This window comes from Protopterus annectens, chromosome 6.part0 (genome assembly GCF_019279795.1).
Source record: "Protopterus annectens isolate FY-2018-M chromosome 6.part0, PAN1.0, whole genome shotgun sequence".
In the NCBI taxonomy this organism is placed as follows: Eukaryota; Metazoa; Chordata; order Ceratodontiformes; family Protopteridae; genus Protopterus; species Protopterus annectens.
The window spans coordinates 601,703,397-601,723,848 of NC_056737.1; the positions used below are offsets into that span (position 1 = coordinate 601,703,397).

General features: G+C 38.7%; 1 protein-coding gene across 3 annotated transcripts in view; it reads right to left on the minus strand.

Moving 5' to 3' along the window:
- The window catches only part of TOGARAM1 (TOG array regulator of axonemal microtubules 1), a 1,826,974-nt gene that overhangs the window by 639,661 nt on the left and 1,166,861 nt on the right, over positions 1–20,452 (minus strand). For all 3 annotated transcript variants that reach the window (XM_044074274.1, XM_044074275.1, XM_044074273.1), the window contains exon 15: positions 16,282–16,517. In XM_044074274.1, coding sequence (XP_043930209.1) covers positions 16,282–16,517 — 236 coding nt within the window. The remainder of the gene's footprint in view (positions 1–16,281; positions 16,518–20,452) is intronic.

Genomic DNA, 20,452 nt, shown 5'->3' on the forward strand with positions numbered 1-20,452 from the left:
TCAAGAACAGGTACAAATGGAAACAGTTATGGAAGAATTAAATATGCCAAGGTTAAAGGTATATGAGGCTCAATTACTAACAGCATAAAAAGAGATGAGATAAAAATGGCGATGTATAACCAATCTACAGGAAAGCCGGCAGGAATAGATGGTATTCCTGTGGAAGTTTGGAAGGTAGGAGGGAAAAACATGATAAAGATTTGGAAGGCTTTAACAGTATTTTAAGAGGAGAAGTACCAACATTCTGGAAGAAAATGGTAGTAGTTGGAATACCTAAAGGGGGTAAATATCCATCAGATCAAGCTTCATACAGGCCAATTTCAATACTGAATCATGATTATAAAGTGTTCATGTCTATAATGGCTAAGTAATGCCAAAACTGATAGGTATGGATCAATGTGGTCTTGTGGAGGGAAAGCAAATATTTGACAACATTAGCGGAACAATGATAATCCAGAGGGAAGCAGAATGGAAGAAAATACCACTGTTGTTGGCGGATCTTGAGGCAGAGAAAGCATATGACAGAGTAAGCTGGGACTTTATGAACAGGGTAATATAAGCATTTGCATTCCCTGATAAAATGATGAGGTTGATTAGGGGATCGGAGGTGAAAATTAAAGTGGGTGGGGTCCTCTCTGATAATTTCTGTTTGAGCAGAGAAACCAAGCAGGGGCGTCCTCTCCCTCCTTTGTTATTTGAATTATATTTAGAACCACAGGCAAAGAAAAGAAGGGACTCAGAAATCCAAGGATATAATTGGTATGGAAGTCAGGAAAAACTGGCTCTATCTGTAGATGATATTATTTTATACCTGACAAAACCAGAAAGAGGCATTAAAGTGCTGTTGAACATTTTTGGACAGTTTCAGATCTTTTGGGGATACAAAATTAATGAAGCTAAAACAAAGGCAATAGCAATAAATTATGTACCCACACATGAATTAGTTCACCAATACCCATATTTACGGTGACATGATAAAATGAAGTATTTTGGAGAATGGATTAAAATGATTCCAATGTGGCAGCTACCAATTGTGAGAAGAGGGTAAACAAAAGATAATGCAAAAACTGAGAGACACGGGAGCTCTGTAATATGGATATCAATAATAAGATACAAGCAGTTAAAATGTTTTTAGTCACTTTAGTGTTATACACAGGTCAAAGACATTTTTATCAACCAGAGGAGAAGTTGTGGATAACAAATAATAAAGAGTTGAAGGATTTTATCTGGGTGGGGAAGATGGCAAGAGGCAAGTGGGATAGGTTGATTCTTCCAAAAGAACAAGGCAGACTGGGGTTATCCTGATTAGAAGTGGTATTTCAGAGCAACACAGTTAAAGCTTCTACACATAGCCCAAGAGGAAAATTATAATTCAAAGTGGAAAGGGATGATGATGAAACAGGGGAGAAGCTCAAGAAACATGGAGACACAAGATTTGGAGTGCAGCCCTTTAAGAGGAGTAACAATAGTCATACAGAATAATATATTCATAAAGTAGAAGAAAGTATTTTAAGAACCAAGTCAACACAGGAATGGAGAAAGGAGATTCTACTGATAGAGATGACTGCAATTAAGGATACAGACAATAGGCAAGAGGGGGCTGGAACTTATTGGAGAAAACTGGCAAAGGAACCAAGGTATTGGGAGCAAATAACTAGAGAGGGAAAGGTAACAGAATGGGAAGATGCCAATAATTTATTTGGAATACAGGTTAGAGATGGCCTTCCCTATCAAGGACTGATATCAGAGTACAGGCAAACAGAAAGAAATGGGAGAGTACTAAACAACAGACCAGCACTGGTAGAGTTTTTGTAGAATCTAGAAAAGAATCTGCCAATAAAAACAAATAATTACTACAACATATAAAATATTGCATGATAACTATAAGAATCAATCAGAGGAGGTTAGAAAGGACTGGGAAGAGAGACTGGATAAGCAACCCACAAAGAAACAATAGGGGATATATGTATGACTTCCAAATATGCAAAAAGACTAGAAGATTTAGGGTCTTTTCTTGGAAGTGATTACATAGGTATTTTTATACCCCAAGTACACTCCAAAGATTTTTTTTCCCTCAGGTAGACAGCAAATGAAGGAGGTGTGAGGGGAAGAAAGAGGTAACTGGGAACATATTTTCTGAGAGTGTAATGAGCTGGCAGACTTTAAAGATTCCTTGCAGACTACTTTGTCAGGCATACTGGGACAGCAAATTGGTGTAACTAATGAAATTATTTTATGAGCTATGATACAGAATCTGAATTGCTTAGGAATAATAAGGCCTTGCTGAGTTGGGTCTATATTATATCCTCGAATGCTTAAAAAAGTGAACGCTGATTGATCAAACTTATTTTCGCGAAACTGCAAAATATCGAAGCAGCAGGGAAAGAATTCGGTTGTCAGTTTCTGTTGCTTCGGTATTTTCAGTGTTATGGTGGAAAGTTACCGGTCGGATTCAGGTAAGTGTGCGATTGTGTGGATGTGAGTGTTAGGGTGATTTAGGTGAGTTAGGGTTAGGGCTCGGGTTAGATGTGTGTGTGTGATTGAGTGGACATGAGGTTTAGGGTGGATTTAAGTGAGTTAGGGTTAGGGAGCAGGTGAGGTGAGTGTGCGATAGTGACTGACCTGAGGGTTAGGGTTTGGGTTAAGGTAAGTGGGTAGTTAGTGGTGTGTGCATAGTTTAGTGTAGGGTTAGTTATCAGATTTTAGGTGTATGTGTGTGGATTTCTGATTGTTTGGTGCGCTTGTGTTGTGTGTATGTGTTTTGGATCAGCGATTTTTTTTCCCTGGGAAAAAAATTGCTGATCTGACAGTTCGACATTGTAAGCTTTCGCTTAAATTAGGTCGATCATAGGTTCGCTTTTTTAAGCATTCGATGATATAATATAGACCCGCTGAGTCTTTATGGTGGCTGCCAGAAAAACAATTACTAGTAAATGGAAGTCAAAGTCTAAACAACTTTACTAGAAATAGTGAATATAGCAACACAGATAAAACAACTGGAATTGGTATCTTTGGAAAAGGGTGGGAGCAAATTACAAGGGAAAAATATAAGCAAAGGAGGAACAGGGTTTAAAAGAAGGCAGGATTTGAATGAGCTATGTAATGTCTGACTGACAATGACTGGATAGATTATAAGTGATTTATAATGTTTGCAAGTACATTTACATCAATGGGGATTGTAATGTACAATGTTTGCAGCTAGAATTGCATCAGGATAGTTTATTTTTATTTATACAAAAGTAAGACTGTCTATATCGCATGTGATAATTTAATAAGGATGTTTCTTGTTTAAAAAAAAGAACCCCAAGTTAGCTAGGTTGGCTGGTATAAATGGAGAAAGTGTTAGCTTCTCTAACACAAAATTTAGATTCCAAGGAGGAGCCACATGTTTTCTTGGAGGCCTCTCATGCAAAACTCCTTTCAAACACATTTTGACAAGAAAATGCACAGAAAGAGGAGGATTCATGGGCAGACATACTGAAATGCCTAATAACTGTACCATGACACAGGAATAAGAAAGGTCAGAAGATTGTAAACCCACACAGATATTGTAAAACCAGAGAACAACTAGCTCCAAATGGGTGCTGGTTATTCCACATAACTGCTCCAAAGCAGTCAGTCTCCACAGACACCTCAGACTTTACTTGGGGAGCAGCTTCAGGAGGGATAAAAGTGCAGGGAATGTGGGATACCAAGGTCAGGCACATCCACATAAATATCAAGGAGATGATTGCCCTGATCAAGGCACTCAACTCTGAACCATTTATGGTCCCAGGGAGCTGTTCAAGTGGTTACAGAGAATACCACTGTCATGTGGTTCATCAACAAGCAAGGGAGAACCAACTAGAAAATCTTTTCTATTTGCTAATATATGATTTTTCTAGTAGTCTGCATTCATTCCTCCATTAGTACCTGCTTTATTCCCTCAGTAAACAGATACCTAAAGTGAATTAAGGCCCTATCATCCAGACCGTCAATTGAAGTTAACTGATGTTGGGATGTATCAAATACATCTGCTGTTGTCTTTGTAGACCCAGTATGTGAGAAATCTTGTGGTAATTGCCACTGGTAATTTCCAGAAGAAGGGAGAACCATGGTTGCCTTATCCAGAATGGAGTTACTACAATGATCTTAGGGGACTCCTGAATCTTCAGATGTACAGTGGATATAAGTGGAAAGGGTGGAAAAACATACATGAATATTGTCAAATGAAAAGAAAAGGTATCTGTCATCCAGGCCTTCTTGCATGCAGTCCTGGAACAGAATCTTGCCACTTACTGTTCAGAGAGAAGGCAAAGAGTTCTACTTGAGGAGCTTCCCATAGATTGATCAAATTTTGGAAGACCCTCTGATCTAGTTTCCATTCATGAGGGTTGTGTTGGTCACACACAGCTTGTCAGTCATACAGTTTTGGGCTGATGGAATGCAGGATGCCTGGAGAATGAGAATGAGCTGTCTAGCTAACATGGCTAGTCTGCAATGGGGCACAATGTGATTCTCCCTTGCTTGTTGTTATACCATATGACTGTGGTATTGTCTGTAATCACTTGAAGAGGTCCCAGAGACCAAAGCTGGTTCACAGAGTTGAGTGCCTTGATCAGAGCAAGCATCTCCTTGATATTTATTGAGCATGTATTTGCCCTTGGTGTCCCTCACCCCATGCACTTTTAGCCCTATTGAAATTGCTCCCCAAAGTCTGAGGCATCTGTGGTGACTGACTGCTTTGCAGCAGGGATGGAGAAGAGGAGATATGGATTTAAGGAGATCTCGTCTCCACCAAATAATTTTACTTCAGAAAAAAAACAGTATTGGGATTTGAAAAGATAAATGGTGTTGGCGCTGGGACCAAAGAGATTTCGGATACCATTGTATCTTTCGCATGTAGAGTCTTGCCAGGGGTATCATAAGACCCAAAATCCTGAGGTATTCCCTCGCAGTGACTGATGCCAGAGTGGAAAACCTTAAAAACAGATCTGGATTTAATCTATTTTTCCTGTGGAAGAAAATCTCTTTGAACTGAAATGTCTAGTTGACATCCCAGGAACACAATCCTATGTTCAGGAGTCAAGAAAGACTTTTGAATATTTTCTTAGAATGCCAGCTTGTGTAAGAGATCTCCTACCCAAGACAGAGATTCCAGACATTTTGAAAAAGACTCTGCAAAGAAATACAAGTCGTACAAATATGGAAAAATGTGGAAACTCTGTAGCCTGCAATGAGCTGTAATTGGAGCTAGATATTGTGTGAACACTACTGATGCAGTGGATAGTCCAAAGGGTAAGGCAGAGAACTTATATGACCCAGACACACAAAACCTTAAGAAACGTCTGAAGTCTGGATGAATACGATGTGATAAGCAACTTTTAAGTTTAGTGTTACCAGAAAATTTGTAAGAGAAAGAAGAGGTAAACAGCTTCTGAAGTGACATTGTTCTGAATTTAGGGCCTGTCACAAATAGGTTTAGGAAGAAAAGAAAGATTCAGATCTGGTTTCCAAGCATTTTCTTTAATTGGTACTAGGAACATCCTTGAATAAAAATCCCTGCCCACCTGGAAAGGAAGAACTGGTTCTATTTATTTATTTTATTTTACATTTGTTAACTGGGGGAGTCCGGCTGGACAGAGGTCCGTTTTCAGTGGAGGCCCGGGGAGGAAAGCTCCACATTCAATAAGATACATAACATAAATTGTTGACATGACAATAGAGCCCATATACTAGTTTAACTACACTATGCATTCACAATAGAGCTCATATACTAGTTTAGTTATGCATACACAATTTCACACATCAAATAAGATACAAACATAAATCATTGACTTGACATTAGAGGACATAAACTATATTAGCTATACATTTGCACTTTCACACAGTCATGATGGTTGACATTATTAGCTGGTCTGTACATAATCTGTGGAGTCTTGGTTGAGAAACTTTACATAGTAGTAATACAGAGTGTGTCCTTGACACAGGAATAGCTGAAGTTTAAGTCTACATGTAAGCATTGATTGTATACTTCATTCATCATTGTTGGCAATATTGGCTAGTAGCATTGCTGGAGGATGAAAACTGCAGGTGAGGGAAGAGAGGAGAGGAAAGAGAGCAAGAGTTAGAGGGAGACCCGGCTTTTTGTTGACTTTTTTATTGTCTGGGCTATGTGTATGTCAAATTTCAGGTTGTTGTCAATTTCTACTCCTAGGAGTTTTGTGGGTAGTTGGGCTGATTATTATGTTTTCCTTTGATTTTATAGTAAAGCTGCTGTTTGAAGGGGGAGATTTTCCTGGACTGAAGAGAATGAGTTGTGCCTTTTTAGGGTTTAGTATCGGTTTGATTTTAGAAAACCAGGATTCTATTTGTGAGAAGTTGTTTTGAGTTATGGTTTTGAGCTCATTTAGGGTGGAGGCAGCACATATGATAGTGGTATCATCTGCGTATTGTACAATTGAGCCTGAGAGAGAGGCTGTGGCTATGTGGTTAGTAAATAGAGAGAACATCACTGGACCTAGGATGGACCCTTGTGGGACGCCTATGGCTACTGGCAATAGGGGGAACAGTTGACCTTGCCATAGGACTGTTTGTTATCAATTGGATAGGTAGTCACTGAACCATGATATGGTGGAGGGGCTTATGTTAAGGGTAGAGTGTCTAAGAACATTGAGTGGTTAACCATATCAAAAGGCTTTGGATAAGTCTAGGAATATGGAGGCTGTAAATAGACCGTTGTTTCTATGATTATTGACAATATCAGTGAAAGAGAGTAGTGCAGTTGCGGTGACGTGGTAGGGTCTGAAGCCGTGCTGTAACTTGGCTAGTAGGTCATTTTGTTGGAGGAATTTCATTAATTGACAATGCACAACTCTTTCCATTATTTTAGATAGGGGAGAAAGAATAGCTATGGGTCGGTAGTTGGTCAGTTCAAGCGATTTGCCTCCTTTATGCAATGGTATCATGTGGGATATTTTCCATAAGTTGGGAACTTTACATTCTGATATTGATCTATTAATAAGGATGGAAACTGGGTAGGCTATTACTTCTGATGTCATTTGAAGGAAGTCTGCTGGCAGGTTGTCAGCTGCTAGGGTGGTTGGTTTCAGTTTTTTGAGGAGTTTACCGATTGTATTTGTGGATACTGGGTGGAGGGAGAAGTTAGAGAAGTGGCCTAGTGAGCTGGTATGGTTGGGGTTGTCTATGGATTTGGGAGCATTTGTTTTATTTTGGGTGTTGGCTAGGGCTTGGACAGTTTCAGTAAAAATGTGTTAAACTGACTGGGGATGTTATCGTGGTTAGTTGGTAATACAGGTGTGGGGGTGGAGGATTTTCCTGGGTGCAGTAAGTTGCTTACTGTAGCCCAGAATTTGTTAGGATTATGAACATGTTCTTCTTGCATAGATTTATAGTAGTTAGTTTTGTCTATTTTTATTTGTTTTTTGTCTTTGTTCCTAAGTTCTTGATAGTTTTGTTTCAATGAAGCGGTTTTGACTATGTGAAATTGTAACCAGGATTTGTCCCTTTCTTTCATTAATGTTTTGGTATCTTTTGTTAGCCATGGGGCATATTTGGTTTTGATTCTAATTGTTCTAGAGGGTGCGTGCTGGTTTAGAATCTTTAGGAATGTTGAATTAAAGTACTGTACAGCTTTGTCTATCGGTAGTTGTTTTAGTGGGTTCCAATTGCAGTATTTAAGTGCATTGGTAAATTCAGTGGGTTTAAAAGATCGTTTGTTCTGTATTACCCTGAGTATAGGTTGGTGAGTATGGTGTGGTTTATTCCTAATTATGTAGGTTGCTTGGTGGTCACTCAGACTCTCTGGAAGACAGCCTGATTGCTGTGCTTGAGTGGGGTCAGATATCAGAATCCAGTATAGTACAGATGGCCGATTGCTTTTCTTGTCAATTCTAGTGAGGTTAGTTATAATTTGGGAGAACCCATGAAGGTTAATGTGGGCTGTTGGGGTTTGGCTGGTGCAATCAGACCAGTCAATGTTAAAGTCGCCTAATAGTATGGTTTCTTGTGGGAGATAGGTGGACATCCACTCTAGTAGGCATTCTAGTTTAGTAATGTTATTGCCTGGTGGGATATAACCCCCAGCAATAATTACTTGTTTGTTGGAATTAAGTTTTACTCTTGCAAGGATTATTTCTACATCTTTGATATCATCAGAATTACATTCAATTTGGTCTACATTGAGATGACTTTGAAATAGGATAGCTACACCTCCTCCCTTTTTTCCAATACTATCTTTGCATAGAATATTGTATCCAGGACATGTAATTTCATTACTATGGTTATCTGGTTTGAGCCATGTTTCTGTTAACATGGTTATATCTGGTTTATAAAGAGCTAGGAAGGCATGAAGGTCCTGTGTTTTGTTAAGTATACTTCTTGTGTTTAGGTTTAATAGCAGGAGTGATGAAGTTGGTCTTGGGTATAGAGGATTTGGTTAATTTGAGTTGGTATTGGGAGATGTTTTGAGACCTGGGTTTGGGTGAAGGTTTTGGCGAAGATAGAGGTATAGTTTGGCCAATTTATGTAGTATTTTTGTTAGTTTTGAATAGTATTGAGGGTTGGCTTTCTGTTGACTAATGTAATATGGGTGAGAGAGAGGGTGTGTTGAATAGAGGTTGTAAGGTGATATGGGACAGTTCTTTAGTTTTACAGAGTTTTTAGGATGTCTGTTTGCCATGGTGGAAGGGGGGGGGGGGTGAAGTTGAGGTATGAGTGATAAGAGGCGAGAATAGACAACTGGAGAAGAGAAAGGACAATTAATGGATAAGGTGCTAGCTTAAGTAGGTGGGTGTTATATGTGTTGGACATGGTGTGGTACAGAGAGGTATTGGACTAGTTTGAGAGGGTTATTAGTATGGTTAGGAGTTGGTTGTAGAATGAGGGTGTGGTGTTAGGTGTGAATGCTATGAGTGAATGTGGGTGTGGTCAGTGACTGTAATGGAGATGATGTGGGTGTAGTGTATACCTATAAATATAATGTGTATGGGGTTGGTGGGAATGGGGGTAAGGTAGGGGAGCGTAGAGAGCCCTAGCGTTAGCGAGGGTGAACGGATCGGGGCAGCACCATCATGTAGGAGCAGCAGAAGGTATATGAGATCAACAATCACAGTGAGTATTTCAAAATCTTCTGTGGGTCAAGCTATTTGCTTGGTGATTGATTTAAGCATAGAATTGTCACTTAAATTCTAGTTCTTTTATATTGTTAATATTTCTTTGTATTTTTTTGCACTAATCTTTGAGGGGGGCTAAGCAGTAGTGAATCTGAGATGAGGCTAAAGGAGGGGAGTACGTGGATAAAGATAGAGAGTGGGGGATTATGGCTTAGGGGTTGAGCAGGGTACTTTTTGTGTAGAAAAAAAGTGTCTGAGGAAGGCAATAGTGGAGGTTAAGGAGGAGTAATGAGAGTCTCCTTCAGTGTGAAGCCTGGGAGTACAGGTATAGAGCTGGCAGAGAGTATGGCTAGGTAGGTAGGCCTGAGGTAGCTTGGTCTATTAAGGGAGCAGGGGTAGTAGGGTGGGGGTAGATAGATGTGTTGTGGCTGACCAGGAGCAAATACCTTTTGGGAGGAAAAAACAGTAGGCATACACCTATTGTTAAACACTGGCTAGAGAATGACAGGTCTATACAGAATAAGGTATCACATACAGTGTTAGTTGCTTTTACTGTATCTGGAGATGACTTCAACCAAATAGGAGCACTTGTAGTTGGTATGGGTGGTCTTCAAATTTGCCTGGGGTTTAGGTAAAGCCTTGTTTGTTTTGGTGTCAGGGACCTGCAAAGTAAGGAGAGAGAGAAATAAGGCTGAGGTAAGGAGTGGAGTGTTCTGTTAGGTAGGGCAGTAAAAGTAGAGAGAATAATTAGTGTAGTAGAATGGAGAGGGTGAATATGAGTAATAGTAGTAGGGTCAGTTGGAGGGTTATAGCATACAGGTTTAAGTGGTTCAAAGGCTAGGTCAAGTAGTTCCAGCATAGGTGTTCCGGTTAGATGTCAGGAGAGGAGAGATAGTGAAATAACTAAGTAGATTTAGAGGTGAGTAAGAGCCGGGGGATATCAGAGCAGAATTATCTTTATAGACAAAGCTTTTAGTGGTATCTCAGCGTACAAGACCTTATCAGAGTGCTAAGTTCAGCTAGCAGAAACAATAAACATGCACAGAACAGAGAATTTAGAAGGGAAACATTTTTAGCAGTAAAAATGACTGTAAGAGTTAGCAATGTTTGATTAATACAGTTTCCTTTAACCAGGCACACTCTAAAAGAATGCAGAGCATTATATACCTTGAAAAGTAGTTGCAATGTGTAACATTAGTAGCCTTTGTGACTATTGGAGGGACACTGCTGAGCTCAACTGCTTAGTATAGAAATTCTTGGCCTGTAATGTTCCCAGTAAATGCGATAAGTAAAGGTATTGGTCCATCGGTATGGCTTTTTAGAAACTGCATAGTCCTTTCTGTAATGTCATTAATAGGCTATTCCCGCACTTTTGGTGTTCGCGGTTTGTAAGGGGATTCTTGGGACATACCAATTAGTAACAGTATAATTAGTAGCAGAAAGTAGAAACCTGCAAGTTTAGTTTACAGCTACTTTTCCAGTGAGAGAATATACCTCGTGGAAGTCACCAGAGCGATGTTATGCTCACAGTTTAAAATGAACACTATCACACCCGTTAATAATGAAATTACAACCAAACAAGCTACTTTTCAATGTAAAAATACACCTAGCAGTGGTCGCTAATGTTATGATATGCCCAGAGTTTTAAAATATACACTATCGCATCAGTTAATGATGCAGTTGTAAACAAGCTTATTTTCTATGAGTACACCTAGTAGCAGTCGTTAATGTGAAGTTATGCACACAGTTTAAAAAAAAACAAATACTATCACACCAGTTAATTATACAATTACAAACAAGCTACTTTTCAATGTAAAAATGCACCTAGCAGCAGTCGCTAATGTGATGATATGCCCAGAGATTTGAAATATACACTGCCGCATCAGTTAATGATGCAGTTACAAACAGGCTACTTTTCTATGAGTGCACCTAGTAGCAGTCGCTAATGCGAAGTTATGCACACAGTTTAAAAACAAATACTATCACACCAGTTAATTATACAATTATAAACAAGCTACTTTTCAATGGCAGAGTGCACCTAGTTGTAGTCACCAATGCAGTGTTATGCTCACAGTTTGGAATAGACACTATCTTACCAGTTAATAATGTAATTGCGAGCAAGCTACATAAGTTCTCAGTTTGTCCAATAAGTGGGTGCACCCAATGGTAGTCGCTAATGCCTCGTTATGCACACAGCTTTAGAGTAGTGATTATCATACCACTTTTAACAGTTGCAGAATGACAAGCAGGGTTAGAAACATCCAGTACTAACATAAAAATGCTTTAACTCAATTACAGTTCAGTTGTGTTGTACTCCAAGTTCCAATAGTAAAAACACGTTAAGTAGCCCTGATAGCATTAGTACATTACAACCACAACTTCTAAGCATAGTGCTAGAACTATCTAGGAAGTGCAGGTATAGTCTATACAACCTACATGTGCTTCACAATTCAAGCAGAGAGCTTACCTGGTCAGCTCAACACACCGTAGTGGTTGGGGCAGAGTGGATGGAAGGAAAGTGGTGTTGAAACCTAACAGTGGGTTTTATCAGGCACAATGCATTCTGGGAAGAGGGGGTGAAGTTACACTAATAGTGCTTTAAGGCAGTGCCAGTAGATAGCGTTGCACCATCCTGTAGTTGCAGCAGAAGGTATATGAGACAAACAAATCAGTGAGTATTTCAAGACCTTCTGTGGGACAAGCTATTTGCTTAGTGTTTGATTTAAGCATAGAACTGTCACTTAAATTCTAATTCTTTTTATATTTTTAATATTTCTTTGTATTTTGTTTGCACTAATCTTTGAGGGGGGATAAGCAGTAGTGAATCTGAGATAAGGCTAAAGGAGGGGAGTAAGTGGATAAAATTAGAGAGTGGGGGATTATGGCTTGGGGGTTGAGCAGGGTACTTTTTGTGTAAGAAAAAAGTGTCTGAGAAAGGCAACAGTGGAGGTTAAGGAGAAGTAATGGGAGACTCCTTCAGTGTGAAGCCTGGGAGTATAGGTATAGAGCTGGCAGAGAGTATGGCTAGGTAGGTAGGCCTGAGGTAGCTTGGTCTATTAAGGGAGCAGGGGTAGTAGGGTGGGGGTAGATAGATGTGTTGTGGCTGACCAGGAGCAAATACCTTTTGGGAGGAAAAAACAGTAGGCATACACCTATTGTTAAACACTGGCTAGAGAAGGACAGGTCTATACAGAATAAGGTATCACATATACTGTTGGTTGCTTTTACTGTGTCTGGAGATGACTTCAACCAAGTAGGAGCACTTGTAGTTGGTATGGGTCATCTTCAAATTTGCCTGGGGTTTAGGTAAAGCCTTGTTTGTTTTGGTGCCAGGGACCTGGTCAGCTCAACACACCATAGTGGTTGGGGCAGAGTGGATGGAAGGAAAGTTACTCCTCCTTCCTTGGAACAGCATGTGATGAAGAACAGGTGGAAACAAAACAGTCTGCTCTGGAGGACGAGGCATGACCCCCTGGAAGGTAGGAATTTCCTCCCACTGCCATCTGTAACCTTGATGAATAATATTCAAAATCCATTTGTCTGGAACTATCTGCTGCCAAAAAGTGAAATGTCGATTAAGACTTTCAAGAAGAAAAAAAATAGCCTGGGTGGCGAAGGGGTCACAAGTTCTCTTGAATAACCATTTAAACTTGTTGGACTCCTTGATTTTGGGAGGTTCGAGACTTAATTTTGGAACCCCCCCTTGCCATTTCTTCTTAAATGTCCGTTTACCTCTATTTTGTTAAGACTGTTTATTTTGCTTTTTGCCAAAACTGGATGAGGAGCAAAATTCCCTGTAAAATGAGGGCTGCAAAATCCCTGTTCCCTGGATCAGCCTGCCCCTTTCATCATAGTTTTTGATCACCTCTGTAGCAGAGGGGGCAAACACTAAATCTCTATCCAAAGGTGAATTTAAGATCTCATTTTTACCATCATCTAGGAAGTTCTGAGAATGCAACCATGCAAACCTCTGCAAAAAAAGTACTAGTAGCCATAACCCTGGAAGAAATGTCAACAGAGTCATGCACACATTGTAAACAATGAGTAGTGACCTGCAACAAAAGAAACTACATTATTTAAAGCAGATTTTTCCACACATTAAGAAACTGCACATAAAACATTCATCATACTCTCAAAATTAGTCAGAACAAACATATCAGCCTGACAATTCAAAATTCTGAAAATCAAACGTGCAGAAGTACACACTTTTTTCCCATACCTATCAATAATTTTCCCATCTTTATCAGAAATAGTAGGACTGGAAATGACTAGGTGCATAGCATCAGTGGGATCGACTAGCGCTACAGCTGCTGGGTCATGTGTGGGAATAGTATATAAAAAATTAAAGACTGAGGAACTTTAAACATTCTGCGTTTTTACGGACAGCTGGTTGGCTGTCGGAAAAATTGCAGGCAGTAATACACACATCCTCTAATGCAGACAGAACAAAAGGTGCAGGGTCTGGAAAATCGTCTTGTAACAATTCATAGTATTTTCTGAGGGACTGAGAAACCTGAGTGTTCTCCCACTGAAAACACTGGCGCATTCTAGCAACAGTCTCAAACAGAAAGAGAAATTTCTCAGAAGGAAAATCAGAAAAAAACCCTCTCTTCTCAGTCTGAATCATAAATCTGTGGAAAAAAATGTATCTACCCCTGCATCTTACTTTTCATATTCAGAATCTTGAATCTCTTCCGTTAAAGAGGTATCTTTATTTTACCAGAAACTACTTTACAAGAAGGGTCAATAGCCCTAATTAAACCCTAAGTCAGACCCAGTACACTACTCTTATCCAAAGAAATTTGAAATGAGGTACATGCATGCTTTGTTTTCTGTTTCTTTTTGACTAAAAAATACGGCCAACCATGTTACTAATGACAGCAGCAGCATCCCTGGGGATGGTCACAGCATTCTGACCCAAAAGGGGGACCTTCCCTGGCCCCTCTCCCAGGACCTTCAAGAGTATCACTTCCTTGCACACGGACGGGACCTCAACAGCCACAGAGGATGTGGCTAACCCCTGGTTCATAGTGGCTGTAGGTGCTACATCAGAGGGATCCAGGGTAAAAGATTAGTGGTCTGAGGTGCAACAAATGACCACAGCAGAGTCACCCACCTGCAGCTGAGGCAAACTGCTAACCTGCTGTGGTGGTAAAGGCTGTTTGCTTAAGTTTTTCTTTTTGTAGATGGAGGAAGGCCTGATCACAGGACCAGCAGTCTGCTCCATGGTCAAGTCAAAAATGATGCCTCTTTCCCTAGGAAATTGAGCAACAAATATTGGTAGACACTACAGCCTACAAAACTTATTTTTTTGACAGAAAAACACAGTAAAAAGTACTTTAAAACATCATGCCAGCCCCACAAAAGTAAAATAAACACAAGTTCTACACAGAAGAAAGGTTTTTAGTTACTGTACACCACTTTTTAAAACTACATTACAATCTCATGACAGTCCTTTAAAATACAACATTCCTAACTTTAAAATAAATTTCCTGAAGATGAAAGTGATAGAACAGCAACATAAATAAGAAAATGGAAGTTTTTTCCCCAAAGGGAACATATCTTCCTAGCAAAGAAACAGGACAAGCTGACTGTCAATCCTTGAAATCTTCAAAGGAGCGCACTCTTCAGCAGTAATAAAGCTCTGAATAGCTTTGCACCCAAACTTTTTTTTGATCAGGTCAGTCAAGCTGCCTGACAGTTTGGGCACAAGGAAGGTGTTCTGAAGCTTTAGAAGCTGTCTGGCTCTTATCTACTTGGCAGGATATAACCATTATAGCTAAGGCTACTGCAGCAGTGATCAATATAATGAACAGCTACCAGAATCAATCAGAGGAGGTAAGAAAAGATTGGGAAGAGAGACTACAAAGGCAATTTGCAAAGGAACAATAAGAAGATATCTCTATGCCTCCCAAGTATGCGACAAAGTCCAGAAGGTGTAGGAATTTTTGCCTGGAAGTGTTTTCATAGGAGTTTTTATTCCCCAAGCAGACGTTTCTTCCAGTAGATAACAAATGCTGAAGGTGTGATGGAAAAGAGAGAAGTAACTAGGAACATGTTTTTTGGGGAGTTTAATGAGTTCACAGATTTAAAAAATTCCCAACAGAGTACTATGTTAGATTAAAAATATTGGGGATGTAAATGGCTGCAACTAAGGAAATTATACTTTTGAACTTGGTTACAGGATCTGAAATGTCTATACATAGTAAGTAATGCTTTATTACATTTAATGCTACTGGCTGCCAAAAAAGCAATTACTAATAAATGCAAATCAGAATCTACACCAAAATTAAATGAAGTATTTAATAGTGTAAAGAAGATAAAAGAACTAGAGGCAGGATCTTTAGAAAAGGGAAGGTGTAAATTATATAGAAATAAACTGAATTTGTGGGAACAATACATGCAGAATAATGTTCAGGAGAAGGGGAAAGGTTTAAGGGCAGACAGGAACTGAACAATTTAAATAATGTTGAAGAGAATGACTGTTAAATAGAAAGAAACAATATATATAATGTATAAGACATGAGTATGACAAATGTTAATATGGATTTTCTTTTGTGTGCCCAATTATTCTGATACTATAATAAAGATGTAAAAAAAAAAACAATGCAACCAACCATAAAAAAGAAAGGAAAAAACAGCTAAAAACTCTGGTAGACAAAAATATGGGATCACATCAGTCCAGATTTCTAAGCAATAGTCTGCCTCAGTTGTCTCCTACAGAGAAAGGATGAAATAAATAGTTTAAAATCTGGAGATCATGATCTCTAAAAAAACAGCAAACTTGTGATGTTTGACCATATATATCAAAATACTGCCTGCATGGGTAATACTAACAACATAAGATGTATTCTGAGTCACAAGATTGTATAATTGTTTACAAAGTAAACAACAAGAAGTCTAGTTAAGGCTTTAAGAATTTAAAGTTTTTTGCCTATACTAACAGGCAAGCAATAAGCATGACTTAAGGACAGCTTCTCCCAAGAACAGAGGCAAAATGATGGAATTGTCATTATGTTGGGTAGAAAAAGCCACCTAAAAAGATTTGTGTACAGTTTCTTAAAATGAAAATCATCTTTCTGAAGTAAGACAGTATCAATAATGATAAAGACCTGGTTCACAAGAACTTCAACATTGACAACTGTTTGAACTACATAACTTACTGTACCTTAAGCCACCATTTATTAGTGATGAAAGTGCTCTTGCTGGAGTAACATTAGTCACCATTGCATTTAGTGCTTTATCGACATCTTCTCTTATGAAAGTGTTAGGTTCTCCTGCCTTGTGTAACAATACTTTCACTGTAGCATCTAAATCCTGGTCCATATTCTTTTTCAGGTGTGTAAACATATCTGCTAAACAGACAACTGCAGCTCGAGAAACTCCAGATCTTAAGTTCTTCACCTGAAAAATAAACTAGGTTAATGAGCTGAGGTAGTGCAACATTTGAGTTATGAAGAGAAACAATAAACAGGCACACACAGGGAGATGTTACCAGGACATAACTTTTACTATTTCAAACAGGCAACAGTACACAATATGCACACGCACGCACGCACGCACGCACGCACACACACACACACACACACACACACACACACACACACACACACACACACACACACATATATATCTATGGAAACATTCTATATAATCACGTTTGTAATATCAAACATTTTTACTGCTGGTAAAAATGATTGAAATTTGATTTGATTGCTTCTACCAGTGTTACCTTTGAGGGAGGTCAAGGAAAAGCAGGGAGTGGGAATTGCCCTCTCCCTCCATTGTTGTGTGATCTCAGAGCTGGTATATATACATATAACTGGCAGGGGGATGGGGGATTGCTGCAAAAAATACAAGTTTTGTTGGCTATAAATTTTTTTTATTTTGAGTTTCCATTCTTTTGGATTGATGTTTTACTATATGATGTTTTTGTACTCTGATATTTCAAAGTACATCCATATATCCATGTGTGTGTGTGTGTGTGTGTGTGTGTGTGTGTGTGTGTGTGTGTGTATATATATATATATATATATATATATATATATATATATATATATATATATGGTTCCCTATCAGAAGCCTGAAACACTATAAGCTTGAAAATCAAAATCCTGAAACCAAAAGCCTGAAAACTCAAAATCCCGAAAACCCCAAATCCTGAAACTCAAAATCCTGAAAACACAAATAATGCTAATATGTCAATATAAAGACACTAATATCTACCGACTGACCCTGACCCTAACCCTAACCCTAAGGCCCGTCACTATCGCACACTCACCTGACCCAGCCTAACCCTAACTCACTTAAACCGCCCCTAACCCTAATTTTTGTCACTATTGCATACATGCCTAACCTGCGCCCTAACCCTAACTCACTTAAACCGCCCCTAACCCTAACATAAAACCAACCGCACACTTACCTGAACCCAACGCATGACCTAACACCACAGGGCTAACAATAGCAAAGCCACAATGACGTCAGCATGTCCATTTTGTGTTTTCAGGATTGTGAGTTTCAGGATTTTGGGTTTTCGGGATTTTGAGTTTTCAGGCTTTTGGTTTCAGGATTTTGATTTTCAAGCTTATAGTGTTTCAGGCTTCTGATAGGGAACCATATATATATATATATATATATATATATATATATATATATATATATCATATTTATATATTTATGCACACACACGTATGTGTGTGTAAATTAAAGTAGGCCTAGTAAGACAGATGGTTCATGTAACAATTATAATTAAGAAACAGAAAAAAAAGCAAGGATGTTTGTGCTGAAATCTGTTTGCATTCTTCAGAAGATTATACTTTTTTGGTGCTAGGATACTTTGTTTCTGGAAATAAAATAAATGGCCTGATCTGAAATATTGTGCATGTCATACTTAGAAATAATGTAGCAATAAAGCATGTTTAGCTGTGAGTAATCTCTGGTTTATCTTCAGCTGTTATGGTTTTGTACCCAAATAAAGCCAACCATCAGTACACTTGCATTACCCACAAAACAGACAAGATTTACTGCTACTAAGCAGAAACTATTCTAAGAAATAAGCCAACACAGGAACGGAGAAAGGAGATTCTGCTGACATGGATGACAGCAATTAGGAGTACAGAAAATAGGCAAGAGGGGGTTGGAATTTACTGGAGAAACTGGCAAAGGAACCAAGGTAATGTGAGCAAATAGACAGGGAGAAGGAATGGTAACACAGAATGGGAAGAGGCCAAGATTACGTTTGAACTGCAGATTAGAGAATGCCTTCCATATCAAGGACTGATATCAGAGTATAGGCAAAGAGAAAGGAATAGGGGATCCTAAGTGATAGACCAGCACTGGAAGAATTTGTAGTAGAATGCAGAACAGAAGCTGCTGTTAAAAAAGGGATAATTAGTAGGGAATATAAAACATTGCATTGTAACCACAGGAATTAATCAGAGGAAGTTAGAAAGTAATGGCAAGAGAGACTGGATAAGCAATTCACAAAGAAATAATAAAGGCTACATGTCTTCTTCTTCTTCTTTTGGCTTTTCCCGGTTAGGGGTCACCACAGCGGATCATCTGTCCACTCATGATTGGCAGTGGTGTTTTACGGTGTTGAGTTGCCAGCCCGGCACCCAACCTTCCACAGAAGGCATACACACACACACACACACACACACACACACACACACACACACACACACACACACACACACACACACACACCTAGGGCCAATTTAGAGTGTCCAATCCACCTACTGCATGTCTTTTGGGTGTGGGAGGAAACTGGAGCACCTGGAGGAAACCCACACGACCACAGGGAGGACATGCAGACTCCACACAGAAGGCACCCCAGCCAAGAATCGAACCGGAGAACCTGTTGCTGTGAGGCAGCAACGCTAACCGCTACACCAACGTATGGCTCCCAAATATGCAACAAAGTCTAGAGAATTTAGGATTTTTGAATGGAAGTGTATGCATAGGTATTAATTCCAAATAATTTTTCTTCTAGAAGATTGCAAATGTTGGAGGTGTGATGGGGAAGAAACAGGTAATTCAGAACATATTTTTTGGAATGTAATAATTTGACAGACATTAACATTTTCCTGCAGACTACTCTGTCATAAATACTGGGTGAGCAAATTGGTGTAACTAAGGAAATTATTTTTTGAGCTGTGTTACAGAATCAGAATTGCCTAGACATAGTAAGGCCTTGCTGAGTTCAATTCTGGTAGCTGCCAAAAAAGCAATTACTAGAAAATGGAAACCAACTGGACTAGAAGTAGTGAACATAATAACAGAAATAAAAGAACTGGCAGTGGGATTTTTAGAAAAGGGTTAGGGCAAATTACATAGAAAAAATGGGAACTGTGGGAACAATAAATGGAGAATTATGTTTTGAAGGAATAATGAGATTTAAATGAAGACAGGAACTGAATGAGCTATGTAATGTTAGAATGACAATGACTACATAGTAGATTATATGTGATGTATAATGTTTGCTACTGAAAATATGTCAATGTGTTTTTTTTTTACTTATATAAATGTAGGATTGCCCGTGTCATAAGTGATAACTCAATATTGATGTTTCTTGTTTAAAAGAAAAAAAGATTTATTGCTACTCTATAGCCCTTATATTTAAAAATGTTATCTTCCTTTTTTAAAATGATGTCATCACATTTTGGAACTTCATTTCACTTTTGTCTGTATTCATTTAAAAGACTTTCCATGGGTTGGTTACACACACAGCATGGTATAGCCTTAGCCTTGACCATGTTTGCACAGTATATAAGTTAAATATAGGAAACATCACTTTGCTTGATTAAATTAGTGTTAAGGTAAGGTAAGTCGTTTACAGCTGGTGATATGTTAACATACATTCTTACCCCTTTCAGATTCACATTTTGTGCCTGATGTTATAATTTAAAGTACAATCAAAGTTATTTTCAACAAATGATTTTTCAAGGGCACCATCAATATCAGAGAGCAAAGAGGAACAGCTTGAATATATTACACTGACATTACAACAGCACCGTGAAGCTTCTGAGTTCTGCAAATGAAATGGCACTGTACCTGTAGCAAGTAATTTAGTAGACTAGTGCAGAGATCTAGTAACCTAGGCCATAGTTCACAACACTAATACAAAAAAATGTAATCTGCTGGGTCACAGATTATGCAGTTAAGTAGCCTGGTATACTTCTGACATTAGTTTATTAATAGGATAATGTATTTTTACTTAGTGAAACAAAGATAAGTTCTACCTTTTAACATGCAAACAACAAAAATCTGGGCAAAGGTTCTTTACATCTTGCTAAAAAAAATCTGAGAGTCTAAGTAGTATGAAATCTGCATGTCAA